The 18,379-nt window shown below is 47.5% G+C and overlaps 1 protein-coding gene across 2 annotated transcripts in view; it reads right to left on the reverse strand.

Moving 5' to 3' along the window:
• Nucleotides 1–595: 595 nt before the first annotated feature.
• The window catches only part of NHLRC2 (NHL repeat containing 2), a 76,757-nt gene continuing 58,973 nt past the window's right edge, over nt 596–18,379 (reverse strand). For both annotated transcript variants that reach the window (XM_040361573.1, XM_040361574.1), the window contains exons 10-11: nt 3,079–3,295; nt 596–1,981 (exon numbers count right to left, since the gene is read on the reverse strand). In XM_040361573.1, coding sequence (XP_040217507.1) covers nt 1,725–1,981; nt 3,079–3,295 — 474 coding nt within the window. In that variant the 3' untranslated portion in view covers nt 596–1,724. The remainder of the gene's footprint in view (nt 1,982–3,078; nt 3,296–18,379) is intronic.

Below are 18,379 nucleotides of genomic sequence, written 5' to 3' on the forward strand. Positions count from 1 at the left end.
TATTGTGAAATGCATGTGGGTTCTGAGCCAATATTTTCTCTCTAGTCATGCCCAGATATTGGAGGCTTCTCTGGTCCACCAGAGTCCAATTCTGGAAAGCAACTTGCATGTCTAGTAACTTGTTGTGGTTATTAAACAGTTATAACAGTTTATACTGAATTCTGTAGTGAGAGGTTTGCTTTTAAGGCATGAGGCACACAATAAAATCAACTGTTAAAAAAGCAATCTGTGTTGCCCATGACATCTAAACACTTCCTCTCATCTGAAACACTGGTTTGGTGCCCCAGCATGGCTGTCTCCAGGGTGTCCGACCAGCGGGGGGGGGGGGGGGGGGTTATTTTAAGGCACTCAGGTAATGAAGCATTGGGGGTTATTTACAAAAGGAAAATCCACTTTGCACTACAGGTGCAAACTACAAGTGCAAAGTGCACTTGAAATTGCACTGAAAGTACACTTGGAAGTGCAGTCACTGTAAATCTGAGGGGTAGATCTGAAATGAGGGGAAGCTCTGCTAATTTTATCATCCAATCATGTGCAAGCTAAAATGCTGTTTTTTATATTCCTTGCATGTCTCCCTCGGATCTACAGCGACTGCACTTCCATGTGCACTTTCAATGCAATTTCAAGTGCACTTTGCACTTGTAGTGCAACATGGATTTGCCTTTAGCAAATAACCCCCTTTAAGTGCTGTGTTATATTTTCAATGGGGAAAAGGCAGCCAGTGGTGTAACACACAGGAAATTCCCTTGTTCTGTCCGATGCATCCTTTTTATTTGATCCCAACACTAGTGATGATTAAAGGCCTGGCTATGGACATTCAAGTATTTTCATAGGGTTTAAAACAGTAAAATGAGCTTTAAAACATTTCCTCTGTAGCTGCAGGTACTTAGGAGAAGTTCATCCTCAAAGCTTACAGCAAAAGCAATCGAATGCTTCTCTCAGCTGCTAAGCTTATCTTGCTTATCCCACCCCCAGAGCTCTTGTTTAGCATTCTATGTTTCAATATAAAACCAGAGTGCTGCCAAGTCATTGCTGGGAAAGACGCAGGGTGAGCCGAGCTGTTGAGTCAGTTACCAGAGGGCAAGCAGAGCTACTAAGTCACTGCTCCAGGGGAAAGCTGAGCTGCTTAGTCAGTGATGGAAGGGGAGAGTAGGGTGAGTTGGAAGTTAATCTACAGAGTTGCAACTGGGAGGGTAAAGCATGGTGGGCTGAGTTGCTGAATAGCTGCTGGGAGTGGGGAGCAGGGTCAGCTAGGCTTCTCAGTCACCACTTGGAGGGTCAGCTGACCTGCTAAGTCAGTGTTGGGAGAATGAGCCGAGCGCTTCTGATATAAACTCTGAAGATTAACTACTTCACAGTACATGCAGCTACAGACGTCATTGAGGCCTTTAAAGTTAATTTACTACTTGCCAAGACTATAAAAATACTTGAATGTAGAGTATCATGGCCAAAGGTTCACTTTAAGTACTTGTACAATTCAATTGATAATCTCTCAAGTTCTCTATGAAGGACTTCTGGACAGCAGACAGGACTTTGGACTCCCCAAAATGTACAACGTTAAGTACAACTTTTCTTCATGCAGTTTTGAGACAGTGGAAGCCATCAAAAAACTGTATTTTTGTAAACAAGACTGTTCTGGCCTCTTTTTATCGTGTGCCCCAGGCGTGACAAGAACAGCCATATCAAAAGCCAACTTTGGCCCGCAGCAAGTTGTGTTCCGCTTCCTAAAAGCTGTAGGCGAGGTCCAGAGCTGGCGGGTAGCCTGTGTCATCAACGGTCACTTGTAAAGGATGAGTAAAGGAAACAGACTTCATCGTACACAAGTTGCTGTTCTTGGTGCAGAAATACACGCAGACGCCGACTTTCAGCACTGCCTCAGGGGACTGGAACTCCTGCGGGATGGCAAGCTCAATCTGGCTTGGTTTGGAGAGACCCAGAATTTCCCCATAGGTTTTCTGCCCAGCAAGTAACCATTCGTGGCCTAGAAAGGGAGAAGAGGGCTTATTACTGACAGGCCCTCTCAGATGGAATAAAAACCAATGTGATCACATGACCTTTACTGCTTGGAGTGAAGTGAAGTGACAGAAGCCTGATAGTATAATTGTAGTTAGAGACTTAAACTGCCCATACATTAGTTTTTCTTTTTCTTTTTTCAACCAGCAGGTTGAACAAAAAAATAAAAAGATGACTTGATTATCCCATCCACACACAAAGCAGATGGGGAAATGCTCCCCACAAGTCTGTTTATAACCGCCAGGGTACATGGACCATCTGATCAGGTGCAGCTGAAAAACTGACAGGTGGAAACGATTGGATTGCCAGTGTGAAAGGGGCCTCTTGTATCACGCCTGCAGTCTCTGACCATCTCTTGTATCATGCCTGCAGTCTCTGGCCATCTCTTGCATCATGCCTGCTGCAGTCTCTGACCATCTCTTGTAGTATGTCTGCAGTCTCTGACCATCTACTGTAGTATGTCTACAGTCTCTAACCATCTACTGTAGTATGTCTACAGTCTCTGACCATCTACTGTAGTATGTCTACAGTCTCTGACCATCTACTGTAGTAGGTCTGCAGTCTCTGACTATCTACTGTAGTAGGTCTGCAGTCTCTGACCATCTACTGTAGTAGGTCTGCAGTCTCTGACCAGCTCTTGTATCATGTCTGCATTCTCCAACCTTCTCTTGTACTATGTCTGCAGTCTCTGACCAACCTCGATTGTATTATGTCTGCAGTCTCGCACAAAGCTGATCGCTCGGTTCTCACAGCTCCATGAGCAGAGAGAAGATGACTGTCAGTCTGCTCAGGTCCCCCTCCCACGCACTCACTAAAGTGCTGGGCTATGGAGGGGGCAGGAGTGACCGGCTCAGGCTCTCAGCAGCCCACTGGGTGCTGGTCCAGGCATCTGTGAAGTCAGCCCGCTGTCTGCTCAAAACTGGTCACAGGAGTGCAGAACGGACTGCACTCCTGTGATCCACAGAAGTACAGCCAAACAAGCTTTGGCTATACTTCTCCTTTAACTTTTTTACACTGCCAGTTTTAAATGAATTCTACATAAAAACAGCTCAGGAAGGAACTCACCTTCTGTGAAGAGAAACCAGAAACTTGGGGCTCCTTCGGTTAACTTTGCACCCAAAGGGAGTTTGAGGTTTAACGAATATTTTAAGGTTTTGCTGGGTGACACAGTTAAGGTTTCCAGGTTAATGTTGGGAGTGGATTTAGGCAGCTTTGGGTTAATAATTCTCTTTGGCGGGCCACTGTCCACAATATCGGCTGCATCACTGTGCATGATAGGAAGCTGCAAGAGAGAAGAGTACACAGATGCAGGTTTATTAGACAAGTTATCAGCTCTGCTTGTGTCTATACATGTATGGACGCCTGAGGCTTAAAACTGCACTCCAGCCTTCATTTTAAGGCTTGTTCTCACCAACAACATGCACTACCACATGGTCGCTGGTGTGTGATGTGAAGGCAATGATACCAAGGAGTTGTGAACAGAGCATTTTACTATAACCTTTTTTTTTTCATTTCTATTGGCCACAGTGCAGTACGATGCAATAAAATGTGTTACAACATAGTGCTATGGAAGAAGCGCTGCTAGCTGTACTTTATTCAGCACACACAACTGCAGTGTGCTGGTCTGAGCTTCCCTCATAGGGAACAAGGCTTTTTGCCTTGTCTGGTCATTGGGACTCCATTGGGCAATGCTGCCCATTTTGGGCCAATGCACCTAGTTCCTCAGTCTTGCACAGTTGTACCGGTGCATTGCCACGAAATGAGATTTGCCATCGGATGAGATGGTCCGCCTCCATCACATCCTATTGGCTCACTCCTGTCACGTGACATATTTAAACGTCAAGTATCGACGCGAACATCAGTCTCAGCTAGGCTATCATAGGGAGAGGATCTCCTCTCCCTGTGATAGCTGAAGCTGCACGGAGCTGGTGCACGGAGCTCACATGGCCTCTGTGGTCCGATTCCGAGAGCGGAATCGGGCCACAGAAGCTCATACATTTACTAGGCTAATAAATGTTCTCCTTTATTACAATGTCAGGCTAATAAATGTTCTCCTTCATTACAATGTCACTTCGGGATCTACAGCGATATCGGGATCCCAATGCCCGATAGCGCTGTCATGCCTCCCTGTGAGCGCGATAAAGAGATTTTTAATACAGCTTACCTGTAAAATCTTTTTCTTGGAGTACATCACGGGACACAGAGCGGCATTCATTACTATATGGGTTATATGGAGTACCTTCAGGTGTAGACACTGGCAATCTCAAACAGGAAATGCCCCTCCCTATATAACCCCCTCCCATAGGAGGAGTACCTCAGTTTTGTAGCAAGCAGTATGCCTCCCAAAATGGTCCTCAAAAAAGAGGGGTGGGAGCTCTGTGTCCCGTGATGTACTCCAAGAAAAAGATTTTACAGGTAAGCTGTATTAAAAATCTCTTTTTCTTTATCGTACATCACGGGACACAGAGCGGCATTCATTACTATATGGGATGTCCCAAAGCAATGCTTACAATGAGGGGAGGGAGAACATCTCCAAGACAAAAGGATTTAATTTAGAGATATACTCAAATCATAATAAATCCAACTTAGTTGAGAAAAATAATTTTAAATTTTAAATTTAACTCAAAAAAGAGGAGCCCCCGGAATCCGAGGGTCTCAAACTGCAGCCTGCAGCACTGCCTGCCCGAAGGCAGTATCAGTATTCCTTCTTACGTCCAACTTGTAGAATTTTGTAAACGTGTGGACAGAAGACCAGGTTGCCGCCTTGCAAACTTGAGCCATAGAGATCTGGTGGTGTGCTGCCCAGGAGGCGCCCATGGCTCTAGTAGAATGAGCCTTTAATGATACTGGAGGAGGCAACCCTTTCAAGCCGTAGGCCTGAGTGATTAATTGCTTAATCCACCTAGAAATGGTGGACTTTGCAGCTGCCTGCCCCTTCTTGGGCCCATCCGGTAGAATGAACAGCACATCTGTTTTCCGGATCTTCTTTGTAGCTTTAAGATAGGCCTTCATGGCCCTGACAATATCCAAGGTATGCAGCAACCCTTCCTTTCTGGAAGTAGGTTTAGGGAAGAAGGATGGTAATACCAAATCCTGGTTCAAATGAAAACTGGATATGACCTTCGGTAGGAAGGAAGGATGAGGGCGGAGAACGACCCTGTCCTTATGAAAAACAAGATATGGTTCCTTACAGGATAAGGCCGCTAGCTCCGAAACTCTTCTTGCGGAAACTATGGCAACCAAAAATACTAACTTCCTTGTCAGTAGAACCAAAGGAATTTCAGCCAACGGCTCAAACGGTTGTTTCTGTAAACTTGACAGAACAAGATTTAAATCCCACGGACAAAGCGGGGATTTAACTGGAGGTCTAATACGTAAGACCCCTTGAAGGAAGGTCTTAACCAGCGAGTGGGTGGCCAGCGGCCGCTGAAACCACACTGACAGAGCAGAAATCTGTCCTTTGATTGTGCTTAATGCCAATCCTTTATCCACTCCTAGCTGGAGAAAACTTAATACTCTATCGATGGTAAATTTGCGAGAAAGCCATCGCTTGGACTCACACCAGCCTACATAGGCCTTCCAGACCCTGTAATAAATCACCCTAGAGACCGGTTTCCTGGCTCTGATTAGGGTAGAGACTACTTTCTGAGACAGACCTCTAACCCTGAGAATCAGGGATTCAGCTTCCAGGCCGTCAAATTTAGATGCCGTAAGGCAGGGTGGAGGATCGGACCTTGCGATAGCAGGTCTGGCCGTAGAGGAAGAGTCCAAGGGTCTCCCACTACCATCTTTAGGATGAGTGAGTACCATGCCCTTCTGGGCCATGCTGGAGCTACCAGGATGACTGGTATGTGTTCCACCCGGATCCTGCGCAGCAGGCGGGGTAGTAACTGGAGCGGGGGAAACGCATAAAGAAGTTTGAACTGATGCCAAGGGCAAACCAACGCATCGGTTCCGCAGGCCATCGGATCCCTTGAGCGGGATATGAACCTGTCTAGTTTCTTGTTGAGTCTCGATGCCATGATATCCACGTCCGGCACTCCCCATCTTTGGCAGAGTGCTTGAAAGACTTGTGGATGCAGAGACCATTCCCCCGGCCATAGAGTCTGGCGGCTTAAGAAGTCCGCCTGAAAGTTGTCCACTCCTGGAATGAATATTGCCGATATGCAGGGCACATGCGCCTCTGCCCATAGGAGAATCAAGCTCACCTCTCTCTGAGCGGCTTGACTCCTGGTTCCCCCTTGGTGATTTATGTATGCCACGGCCGTGGCATTGTCTGATTGAATTCTCACCGGGAACCCCTGCAATTTTGACGTCCAAGCCCTGAGGGCTAGTCGAGCAGCTCTGAGCTCCAAGATGTTGATGGGCAACTGCTTCTCTGGCTTTGCCCAAGTACCTTGGCGAGTGCAACCATCCAAAATTGCTCCCCAGCCCGTCAGGCTGGCGTCTGTGGTCACTATCTTCCAAGCCACTGGGCTGAAAGACTTCCCCTTCAGTAGATTCTGAGGGTCTAACCACCAACACAGACTTTGTCGGACTCTTGATAAGAGCGGCAACGGGATATCCAAGGCCTGTGGCCTTCTGCTCCATGCTGACAGGATGGCTGCCTGTAGGATGCGAGTGTGGCTCTGGGCGTATGGTACCGCCTCGAACGTGGCCACCATCTTGCCTAGTAACCTCATACATAGGCGAATAGTCGGTTCTTTCTTGCTTAGAACCAGTAGGATTAATTCCTTGATGGCTTTTACCTTCCTCAGAGGTAGGAACACTCCTTGTTGTTCTGTGTCTAATCTCATGCCGAGATATTCCAACTGCCTTGTGGGCTGGAAAGCTGACTTTTCTCGATTTAGGACCCAGCCGAACCTCTCGAGGTATTGGACCGTGAGGGCCACTGCTCGCTCCAAGCCGGGAGACGAGTGGTCTATGACTAGGAGGTCGTCCAGGTATGCTAGGATCGTGACCCCTTGGATCCTTAGCTTGGCTAGGATCGGAGCTAGGACCTTCGTGAACACCCGGGGGGCCGTAGCCAACCCGAAGGGAAGCGCCACGAATTGGAAGTGACGCGAAGCCACCATGAAGCGTAGATATCTTTGATGTGGCTGATAAATTGGAACATGAAGGTAGGCATCCTTTATGTCTATGGACGCCATGAAGTCGTCCTTCTGGAGTGTGGCAGCTGCTGACCGCACGGATTCCATCCGAAATGAGCGGATCTTTAGATATGCATTTACCATCTTTAGGTCCAAAATTGGCCTGACATCTCCATTGGGGATGATGAATAGGTTGGAGTAGAAACCCAGCCCCTGTTCCAGGACTGGCCGGAATCCGAGGCGAATCGTTTGGAATCCTCGACTCCTGGAAATGAGGAGGAGGAAACCTTAGGAAATCTAATTTGTAGCCTGTGGCCACGGAAGACCGTACCCACTCGTCGGGAATGCTGGCTTCCCAAATCTCTGAAAAGAGTCGCAGCCTTCCCCCCACCTTCGTGGGTGGGGGCACCCCTTCATAAGGTTGGCTTGGGGGCTGGTTTTGCTGGTTTGCGAAACCACTGCCTTTTGCCTCTAACAGCCTGTCCTTGTGATTTGCTGTTGAAGCCGAAGTTTGCTTTTGCAGGAGGCCGTCGATACTGCTTGGCATTAGAGGGCCCCTGCCCAGGGGAATACTGTCGTTTAAACGCAGGCCCCTGAACCTTCTTCTTAGTTGGCAAGAGAGTACTCTTGCCGTTTGAAATGGTCTGAATGTATTTATCTAGGTCTTCTCCGAAGAGTCGTCCTCCATGGAAGGGGAACCCTACCAGGAGCTTCTTGCATGGGGGCTTATCCCTTATCTCATATGGATAAGGGATAACGATAAACGTGACGCTTGCTGGATAGAATCCTTGATTGCGTCTACCGTAAAACATATGGCCTTAGGGACATCCGAAAATTCTTCTGCCTGCTGGGCAGGAATAAGTTTAAGCATCTGCTTAAATTGATCCGATAATGCTTGAGCGACCCCAATCGCAGCCACAGCTGGCTGTACTACTGCCCCTGCAGTAGTGAAGGAGTTCTTAAGTAGTGCTTCCAAGCGCTTATCAACTGGATCCTTGAACACCTGTATGTTTTCTACAGGGCATGTTAACGATTTGTTAACACATGAGATGGCTGCGTCCACTGCAGGAGTAGCCCATCTTTTGGAAAATTTTTCTTCCATAGGATATAGGACAGAGAACTTCTTAGGTGGTAAGAAGATCTTATCTGGCTTGTTCCAATCTTGGAACAAAACTCCCTCTAATAGAGGATGGATCGGAAACACAGCATTGCTTTGAGGCGCCCTCAGTGAGCCCAAAGCTGAAACCGTCGATACCTGGAGATCTGGTACTGGCAAGTTGAATGCCCTATGGACCAAGTCCGACAATCCTTGAATCCACCAGCTCTCCCTCAGGGAGACTGCCCCAGACTCCTCTGTATCCGGATCTTCGATCCCTGAACCTACTTGGTCCTTGTCCAAGAGGTCGTCCAATTCCCCTGAGGAAAGGACCTCCTCTTCTGAGGGTCCGCGCTCGGGCGACGGAGATCTATTCCGCTTACTGCCCCGCATAGCTGCGGCTATCATTTTACCCATGCTTTTCTGCATCTCTTTTAAAGAGGTGAGTAATACCTCCTCCGTGACCATCTTAGGGTTGGACTGACCCGCGTCAGCTCCAGCCCCAGATCCCGATGGCCCCAAGGCTCCCTGTGGGGAAAGCAGCGGCATAGCATTGTCCGAGACCTCAGACTCTCTGGGGGAATCCCCACCTCTTGTACCCTTGTTTTTTGATGCCATGGTACAATACCGAGGTACACCTGCTACTTATTGGTACCTGGGACTTATAAATAGTTAAATGCCCAAACACCTGTTTGGGGGATAAAAAATGCTTCCTCTCCCCTAGATGACACTTTTTTTTTTTTTTTTTTTTTTTTTCTCAAAAAAAAATCTTTTTTTTTTTTTTTTTTCAAATCTAGGAAAGAAAAAACATTCTGTCCCCCTGAGTAGTATTGCAAGAAAAACTATGAGATGGAAAAGAAACAGCCTATTCCTAGGCTTGAAAACAGTCTTTCTGAAGACTGCAATATTCTTTCTGGCCACTGTGTGTCCTCGGCGCCCCGTGCTTGCCGTTCTGGTCTTTCCTCCTCAGTTCCAAAGTATTGAATGAGCTATATGGAACAAACAAGGAAGGGCCGCCCCTTCCTTAAGCCACTGACCCGCCCTTCCCCCCCAGCAATCTCAAACAGGAAATGCCCCTCCCGACAGGGGGGGGGTGGGGTTGGGAGGAAGGGACCTCTCTGCTCCAGCAAACTGCAGCCTGCAGCCTGGAACCATGAGGAGGTCGGCGTTTTGCCTGCTTTGCAGGCCGTGAGGAGGAAGACTGAATGGAGCATCGCCTGGAGGCTTGCAGGTAAGCACAGCTCTCTGACACACACATATACTTTTATATCACAGGCCCCACTCAATGCTTTTCCAACACTACAAGGGAGGTCACATCTTATGGGGAATAATACATATAGAGCCATCCTATCTTTATGATATGTGACTAGTTTGCCAGATGCAGTGCATAACTTTAGGCATGTCCCCTGTGACCCCCCAGAAAAAACCTGCTAAGAACCAAGTTCCGCAAGTTTTTCCCCTCACTTACCTGCTCCATGCCGCAGGACTTTGCCAAGCAAGAGGCCCAATCTTCCCCCATCTCGGTGGGGATGTCTAGACCTTCAGGCCCTGGGTTCCTATGAAGGATCCACTGTCCTGGGCCCATATAGCACTCTGGCAACAGAAACATTAGGCACCCAAAGGTTTCTAAGTTCTGGGCCCAGGGTCCAGCTCTCTAAAAAGAAAAGCATTATGGGCTATACCCCAAGGGTTTGGGGTCCGGTTACTGACCACTTTAGCGCTGAGGCTTTTTTGGACAGAACCGGTTAGCTCACCTAATCCCAAGGATGTGGAGGCAAGCTAAACCATGACTAACACCTAAGACACTGGCGGAAAAACTGAGGTACTCCTCCTATGGGAGGGGGTTATATAGGGAGGGGCATTTCCTGTTTGAGATTGCCAGTGTCTACACCTGAAGGTACTCCATATAACCCATATAGTAATGAATGCCGCTCTGTGTCCCGTGATGTACGATAAAGAAAGATCTACAGCGCTATCGGAATCCCAATGCCCGATAGCGCTGTCAGCGTGCCTCCCGCCAGCGCCAACTACACCCCGCGCCCGCAGCTCTACTCCCCGTACCCCGTTAAGGCTCAGGGAATGGGGAACAGAAAGTAGAGCATCGGGTGCAGGTAAAGTAGTAGTGCGCAGGCGCAGCACTACGCAAATAGCTCCGTGCACCAGCTCCGTGCAGCTTCAGCTATCACAGGGAGAGGAGATCCTCTCCCTATGATAGCCTAGCTGAGACTGATGTTCTCGTCGATACTTGACGTTTAAATATGTCACGTGACAGGAGTGAGCCAATAAGATGTGATGGAGGCGGACCATCTCATCCGATGGCAAATCTCATTTCGTGGCAATGCACCGGCTCCTCTCCTGTACTCAGATGACTTTCTCTGATTTCACTACACACTGTGAGCTTCTCACAATGTGCATTAGAACCTGCAGCAAGTCAGAGACAGCCCACCTCATTTCCTGGCTGAAGAATGTTAAGCATATTCAAGCACTTTCTTTCCCCAGACTGCCCCCCACTACCACACATTTATTAATATTCCGTTCTTTCAAACATGGAGGCTCAGAATCACATATGGGCGCTACCCAAAGCAGTCTGCACGGAAAAGGAGGGGGACACGAGAAAAGGAGGATCGAGGCTGCTCTGTGCAAAACCATTACACAGAGTAGGTAAGTATAACAAATAAAAATAAATAAAAGGTAGACCTTTAAAATCACTATAAGCCCCCAAAACGCAATGGCTTTTCTGTGTTTTGTTTTGAAAGAATACCATTATAAAAAGACTTAGAACTTCTAAGCGGGCTACACACTCGGGGAATTTTGTTAAAGAAAAATTGTTTTAAGTACATTTGTTTTTTTTTTTTATATTTAGTGGGGTTAAATAAACCATTGTTTTCACCACAGAGATACGAAATTTTGAAGGAGAAGGATGGAGAATGCACGGGACGCAGAAGCAAGTGGAGATCAATGGTGTAGTGGTGTCAACTTCAGTGATTTCCAGCTCCCAGGGGCATTGGCCGGGTATGTCATATACATGTCATATACTGGGGTCCCTCTGTGGCTGTCTCGGCTCCTCCCCGCAAGAACTAACCCCCTTTATGCAACCTCTCTCCCATGGGGGTTAGTTCTTGCGGGCGGCCATAGCTGCAGACTGTATCACTCGGACCCACCCCCTGGCGCGCTGCGTCATTGGATGTGATTGACAGCAGCGCGAGCCAATGGCTGCACTGCTTTTAATCAACCAATGAATGAGCGGAGAAGCCCGGCCGAGAAGCCAGTGGGTTCACGGCGCGGGACTTTCGAGGGGTCAGGCAAGTAAACAGGGGGGCTGGGGGGACGCTAATCCTCGGATGTTTTTCCACCTTAATGCATACAATGCATTAAGGTGAAAAAACTTGTGCCTTTACAACCCCTTTAACCTAGACCAATGTAACTATGTATAACATGCCAATGCCCGAAATTATTCTGATTATTACACCTTTTCAGAAAGTCACTGTCCCCTTTTGGACTAATTATCACCCAGAAGATCCAGGGCTGTCTAGCTGGGATCCTCTTCTCTACTGGCAGCACTCGGTCCTGGACGGCCATGTTTTGCTGTGATATCACCAAGAGGTTGCCAGCTGTTCCCCGGATCAGCCAGCTTACCTCTTGATGACGCCCTGCTGGGCCCACCCCCTTCAATCATTACTGAATGGAAGGCTTTGCTTCCTGGGATATGTGACGTGTCATTCATCTAGGTCGGGGTCTCCAAACTTTCTAAACAAAGGGCCAATTTACTGTCCTCCAGACTTCAGCGGGGCTGGACTGTGTCCAGTGAAAAAAAAAAAAACTACACATAACTTTTGGTTTGGAGGAGGAGGAATAGTACCCAATCTTTGGTGTCAGTGGGAGGAATAGTGCCCAATCGTTGGCGTCCGTGGGAGGAATAGTGCCCAATCGTTGGCGTCCGTGGGAGGAATAGTGCCCAATCGTTGGCGTCCCTGGGAGGAATAGTGCCCAATCGTTGGCGTCCCTGGGAGGAATAGTGCCCAATCGTTGGCGTCCCTGGGAGGAATAGTGCCCAATCGTTGGCGTCCCTGGGAGGAATAGTGCCCAATCGTTGGCGTCCCTGGGAGGAATAGTGCCCAATCGTTGGCGTCCCTGGGAGGAATAGTGCCCAATCGTTGGCGTCCCTGGGAGGAATAGTGCCCAATCGCTGGCGTCCGTGGGAGGAATAGTGCCCAATCGCTGGCGTCCGTTGGGAGGAATAGTGCCCAATCGCTGGCGTCCGTGGGAGGAATAGTGCCCAATCGTTGGCGTCCGTGGGAGGAATAGTGCCCAATGGTTGGCGTCCTTGGGAGGAATAGTGCCCAATGGTTGGCGTCCGTGGGAGGAATAGTGCCCAATGGTTGGCGTCCGTGGGAGGAATAGTGCCCAACCCTTGGCGTCCGCGGGAGGAATAGCGCCCCATTAATGGTATCAGAGAAAGAATTGATGCTGTGGGAGGAATAATATCCTATTGTTGGTGTCAGTAGGAGGAATAGTGTACCAAGGGCCAGATAAAGACAAGCAAAGGGTTTGGGCCAAAGTTTGGAGACCACTAGCCTGGGTGAAAGACATGCAAAGGGGTTGGTGGTGTTGGGGTGTTAGGGGGGGGACAATTTCTGAAAAAAAAGGCAGACTGCTATCTATGCACAGGAATAGAGGTGGGATCTTGCTGCAGAGGGTGAAGATCCACTTTAACTATAAATGAATCAACATAAAAAATCTTCAGCTCAGACTTTTCGCAATTGGTAAATTATAACGACCGCACTGATCTCATAACAAAACTCCGATCTGCAAAGCCAAGTCATCGGTAAACTGGAGTCCTCCGAGTTGTTTCAGCTTGTAAAGATTACAGAGTTTTCCTCAAAGTTGTTTGAGTTTACAAAGATGACAGTTTTCTGCGCACGAAGATTTGTACGGAACAAAAGAGAACGATTGTCTTGCTGACAGCCACATGAATAAATATATAACTGGGTGAGTTCATGATATTGTATTTGCATATTGCGGTATGTACGGCACCCAGTGTATAGGTACATATGGTACAATGCGCTGTGTGGGTGTCTGGTCTAATTGCAGAGAGGAAAAGGGGGGGGGAGGGAGGAGAGGAAGGTCTTTTATCTCATGACTGATGGATCTTATTAAATTGGCAGGTCCTGCAATAGAAGTAACCTCTTAAATTCTCTACCGCTTGTCAGATTGATGTAAAGACGCCTACTGTATACATGAAAGAAAGCAAAGTGTTCTTTGTTGAAGTTTTTCTTGTTATAGGCACACAGCCGGCCTCTAATCCAATAGAAAACTTGTGCAGGGGGATAATTCGGTTGTCAGACACGGCTACTGGGACAAAACGTCCAACTGTGTCTGCGAAGTAATGCAGGACGGATGGAGACTGGTAAAGAGGCTCTCCAGTTTAAAACTCTAGTGTAAAAAAAAGATATATAGCTAGATTCAGGTAGCTGGGCGCATCTTTGAAGCGGTGTAGCGTATCGCATTTACGCTACACCGCCGTAAGTCAGAGAGGCAAGTGCTGTATTCACAAAGCACTTGCCTCCTAAGTTACGGCGGCGTAGCGTAAATGGGCCGGGGGAAGCGCGCCTAATTCAAATGAGGATAAGGGGGCGTGTTTTATGTAAATTACTTGTGACCCGACGTGATTGACGTTTCTTATGAACGGTGCATGCTCCGTCCGTGTACATATCCCAGTGTGCATTGATCCAAAGTACGCCGCAAGGACGTATTGGTTTTGACGTGAACCTAAATTACGTCCAGCCCCATTCACGGATGACTGACGCAAACGATGTAAAATTTTTCAAATTTCGACGCGGGAACGACAGCCATACTTAACATTGACTAGTCCAGCTATTTGTTCGACTAACTTTACGCTGGGAATCGCCTTACGGAAACGGCGTAACTTTACTGCGACGGGCAAGCGTACGTTCGTGAATCGGAGGTATCTCGCTGATTTACGCATTCTAGGTGTAAATCAGCGTTCACGCCCCTAGCGGCCGGCGGAACTAGACAGCTAAGATACGACCGCGCAGGCCGTCGTATCTTAGCTAGGTTTAAGTGTATCTCAGTTTGAGAATACACTTAAAAATACGACGGCTTAGATTCCGAGTTACGACGGCGTATCTACTGATACGCCGGCGTAACTCTTTGTGAATCTAGCCAATAGAGTCGCTACGTCAGCTCCTGCACATCTCTTTTGGACCAGATCATTTCAGGAATGGGCCTATCAATTGGCGAAACCTTAGTCATTAACTTATAGAAAGTAACACATTTCATTTTTTTTTAGTACAAACAAGTTACAAAATTGTTCTGTAAAAGTGATTTTATTTTATATTTAGTCTACAGAAATAAAGTGTAGCAAACCGAAAAAAAATTAAAAAAAGTTTTGACCGCGGTTTGTTGAGTCATACTTACCTGTGCAGTTCGTTTTGCACAGAGTGGCCCCAATCCTCCTGTTCTGGGATCCCACGGTGGCTCCTCCCCGCAATGGATAACCCCCTCTGGGAAGCTCTATCCCGAGGGGGGTTACCTTGAGGGCGCGCTCCCGTGTCATACACGTCTATAGCCGCCGAGTATATGACTCGGCCCCGCCCCCCGGCGGCCGCGTCATTAGATTTAATTGACAGCAGCGGGACCCAATGACTGCACTATCAATCTATCCAATGAAGAGCCGAGAAGCCATGCAGAGAGCGCGGTGGGATCGCTCCCACAGAAATTTGGGGCTCAGGTAAGTAAAACAGGGGGGCTGGGGGGGTCGGGCACTGCAAGGTGTTTTTTCACCTTAATGCATAGGATGCAATAAGGCGAAAAAAACATGAAGAATTTACAGCCCCTTTAACCACTTGCTTACTGGGCACTTAAACCCCCCTCCTGCCCAGACCAATTTTCAGCGCTGCCGCACTTTGAATGACAATTGCGCGGTCATACAACACTGTACCCAAATTACATTTTTATCATTTTTTTTCCCGTGGTAAGGGGCCAGGACCTGTGATGACCTGCGTCGCATTTGGGGTCCTTGCTGTAGCCGTCGTTTGGCTATAGCGCGGGCGCCAAGTGGTTAAAGCGGAACTCCACCCTAAAGTGGAACTTGCGCTGATTGGATCCCTCCCCCCTCCGGTGTCACATTTGACACCTTTCAGGGGGGAGGGGGGTGCAGATACCTGTCTAAAGACAGGTATCTGCACCCACTTCCGGCCCAGCATTCACGGGCAAAAGACGGGCATTGCATCACATCCCGTCACCCCCCCCCCGCTGTGTGCTGGGAACACTCGGCTCCCAGCACACAGCGGGAGCCAATCGGCGGGCGCAGCGCGACTCGCGCCGTAGGGAGCCAGGCAGTGAAGCCGGAGCGCTTCACTTCCTGGTTCCCTCACAGTGGATGGCGGGGGGGGGCAGCAGAGTGACGAGCGATCGCTCTTCCTCTGCTGCGGAGGGCGCTGGACTCCAGGACAGGTAAGTTCCTAATATTAAAAGTCAGCAGCTGCAGTATTTGTAGCTGCTGGCTTTTAATATTTTTTTTTGGCCGCACATCCGCTTTAACTTGCATGTAACAGCGGGCCTCTCAATACTTTACACAATCTAATTATATATATATATATATAAAAACATACACACGCATGTGTGTTTGAGCTTTGGGGTGCACATCCTAAAGCAATAAGCTGCTCACGCCTATGAATTATATTTAAAACTTTATATATATTTGACTTTAAAATCGCTTTAAATAAAGACTTAATGCATTTTTTTTAATGGAAAAAATTGACTAAGAAAACTAATTAAAATAAAAAGTCCAAAGATGAACAGTAACAAGAAAAAACAATAGCCAGCAAAATAATATCTAAGAAAAAAAGAGGAGGAGGAGTTAATTAGGGTTTATTTAATTATTTTCTTAACTTGTCAGCTTGCTTTTAATGTTGAGCTCTGTGTATGCTCATGCCCAGAGATTTTACTGACAGCATAGGCAAATCTAAGGTCACCCCCTTTGATCTGCTTTGACTGAACCAGCAAATTACAATGTAATAATAATAATGTTGCTACATCATAATTCTTATTGACATTGCAGACACTGTTCTGTAAATGTCAATTTACTGCTCCTGTGATACAGAGAAACTCCCAAGTGATGGTAATTGGGGCCAGGGAGCTGCGGGGGAGGAAGAGGAGCATGGCGTACAGCCCGCGCCTACAGGGATATAATATTTCTAATTTCTTATTACAACTTACTACTGGTGCTTATTGATAGAATTACAAGAAGCTCCCGTTTAGCACTTCTTTGGAAAGATTTCAGCAAGTACGCAGAGTTGGCCAATCTTACAATCTCCAGAACACAAGTAAAGCTCCGCACTGAAGATTACTAAAATCTTGGCAGGAAATAAAAATGACCTGGAGGGGGTATTTATTTTATTTTGGGGATCTGGGCCAGCTGAACCACACATGCGCATAGTTCAATATTAACCAATAATAATGCAGCCACCATTGCTGGTATGGAAGCTCCATATCAATCACTGCGGGATGAAATGCAGTGTAACAGGTCTGGATGTTAGTGACGTCATACATGGGGGTGCAGAAAAGGGAGAGCGACTGAAACCCACCCCCCAAAGAGCAATTCTGTCGAGAGGGAAGGATGCCATCTCATGGATAAAAGTATGTGGACACCCCACCATATGATTAAAGTGGAGTTTCACTCAAAAGTGGAACTTCCACTCATTTTTCTCCCCCGTCCCCACTTCCGGGAGTCCAAACCGTGGAGCATTATGTCAGCAGTTTGGCTCCCTCCCCCGGCGGCCGGGCCAGTAGGAGAGCGCAGCGGTGCCTCACGTATGCGCAGTAGGGGCCTGGCGTGAAGCCGTAATGCTACACTGCTGGGTTCCCTTACCCGCAATGGCGGCAGCAGCACCCGACAGTTCATGGAAACATTAGCTGCGGTGCCGACCACTGTTAATTTTGGCAGCAAATTTCGATCTAGTTTTAGTCTTATGCCGCGTACACACGATCATATTTCGGCTTGTAAAAAACAACGTTTTTCAGCCTCTAGAAAAAACGATTTTTCCAACTTCATCATTAAAACGACGTTGCCCACACACGATCGTTAAAAAAAAATGCTCTAGCAAAGCGCGGTGACGTACAACATGTACGACGGCACTATAAAGGGGAAGCTCCATGCGGATGACGCCACCCTTGGGGCTGCTTTTAGCTGATTCCTTGTTAGTAAAAGACGATTTGCGCTTTTCAGTCTGTTACAGCGCGATGAATGTGCTTACTCCATTACGAACGCTAGTTTTACCAGAACGAGCGCTCCCGTCTCATAACTTGCTTCTAAGCATGCCCGGGTTTTTAACGTCGTTTTAGCCCACACACGATCATTTTTTACAACCCGAAAAACAACATCGTTTAAAACGTCGTTAAAAAATGCAGCATGTTCGAATTTTTTTTTTTGTCGTTTTTCAGAACCCGAAAAATGATGTGAAGCCCACACACCATCATTTTAAATGACATTTTTTAAAAACGTTGTTTTTTAAATGCCGAAAAATGATCGTGTGTACGCGGCATAATGCCCCGTACACACGATCACTTTTTGTCATGAAAAAAAATGTCATTTAAAATGATCGTGTGTGGGCTTCACATTGTTTTCCGTCTTCTGAAAAACGACAAAAAAAAATGCTGCATTTTTTATGTCATTTTTCGTGTTGTTAAAAATGATCGTGTGTGGGCAAAAACGACGTTTTAAACCCGCACATGCCCAGAAGCAAGTTATGAGACGGGAGCGCTCGTTCAAGCGGTAGTTCACCCTCCTTAAGAACAATGCAGCATAAAATCCGGCATAGTAGCGCGAGCTACACTATGCCGGTCTTAATTTTTTTATCCCGGTACTCACGGTTATATCGTGCATTGACGATTCCGTCTGCCGCGGGGAATGGGCGTTCCTAGCAAGAGGGAGGGTGATTGACGGCCGGCTCTGGCACGTCACGCTCCCCGAAGACAGCCGGAGTAGGTCTCGGCTCTTTTTTTTTTTTTTATATAGGGTGAACCCCCGCTTTCAGGTAAAACTATCGTTCATAATGGAGTAAGCACATTCATCACGCTGTAACAGACAGAAAAGCGCGAATCGTCTTTTACTAACAAGCTAATCAGCTAAAAGCAGCCCAAAGGCGAATAGAACTTC

Source organism: Rana temporaria, chromosome 8 (assembly GCF_905171775.1).
Source record: "Rana temporaria chromosome 8, aRanTem1.1, whole genome shotgun sequence".
In the NCBI taxonomy this organism is placed as follows: Eukaryota; Metazoa; Chordata; class Amphibia; order Anura; family Ranidae; genus Rana; species Rana temporaria.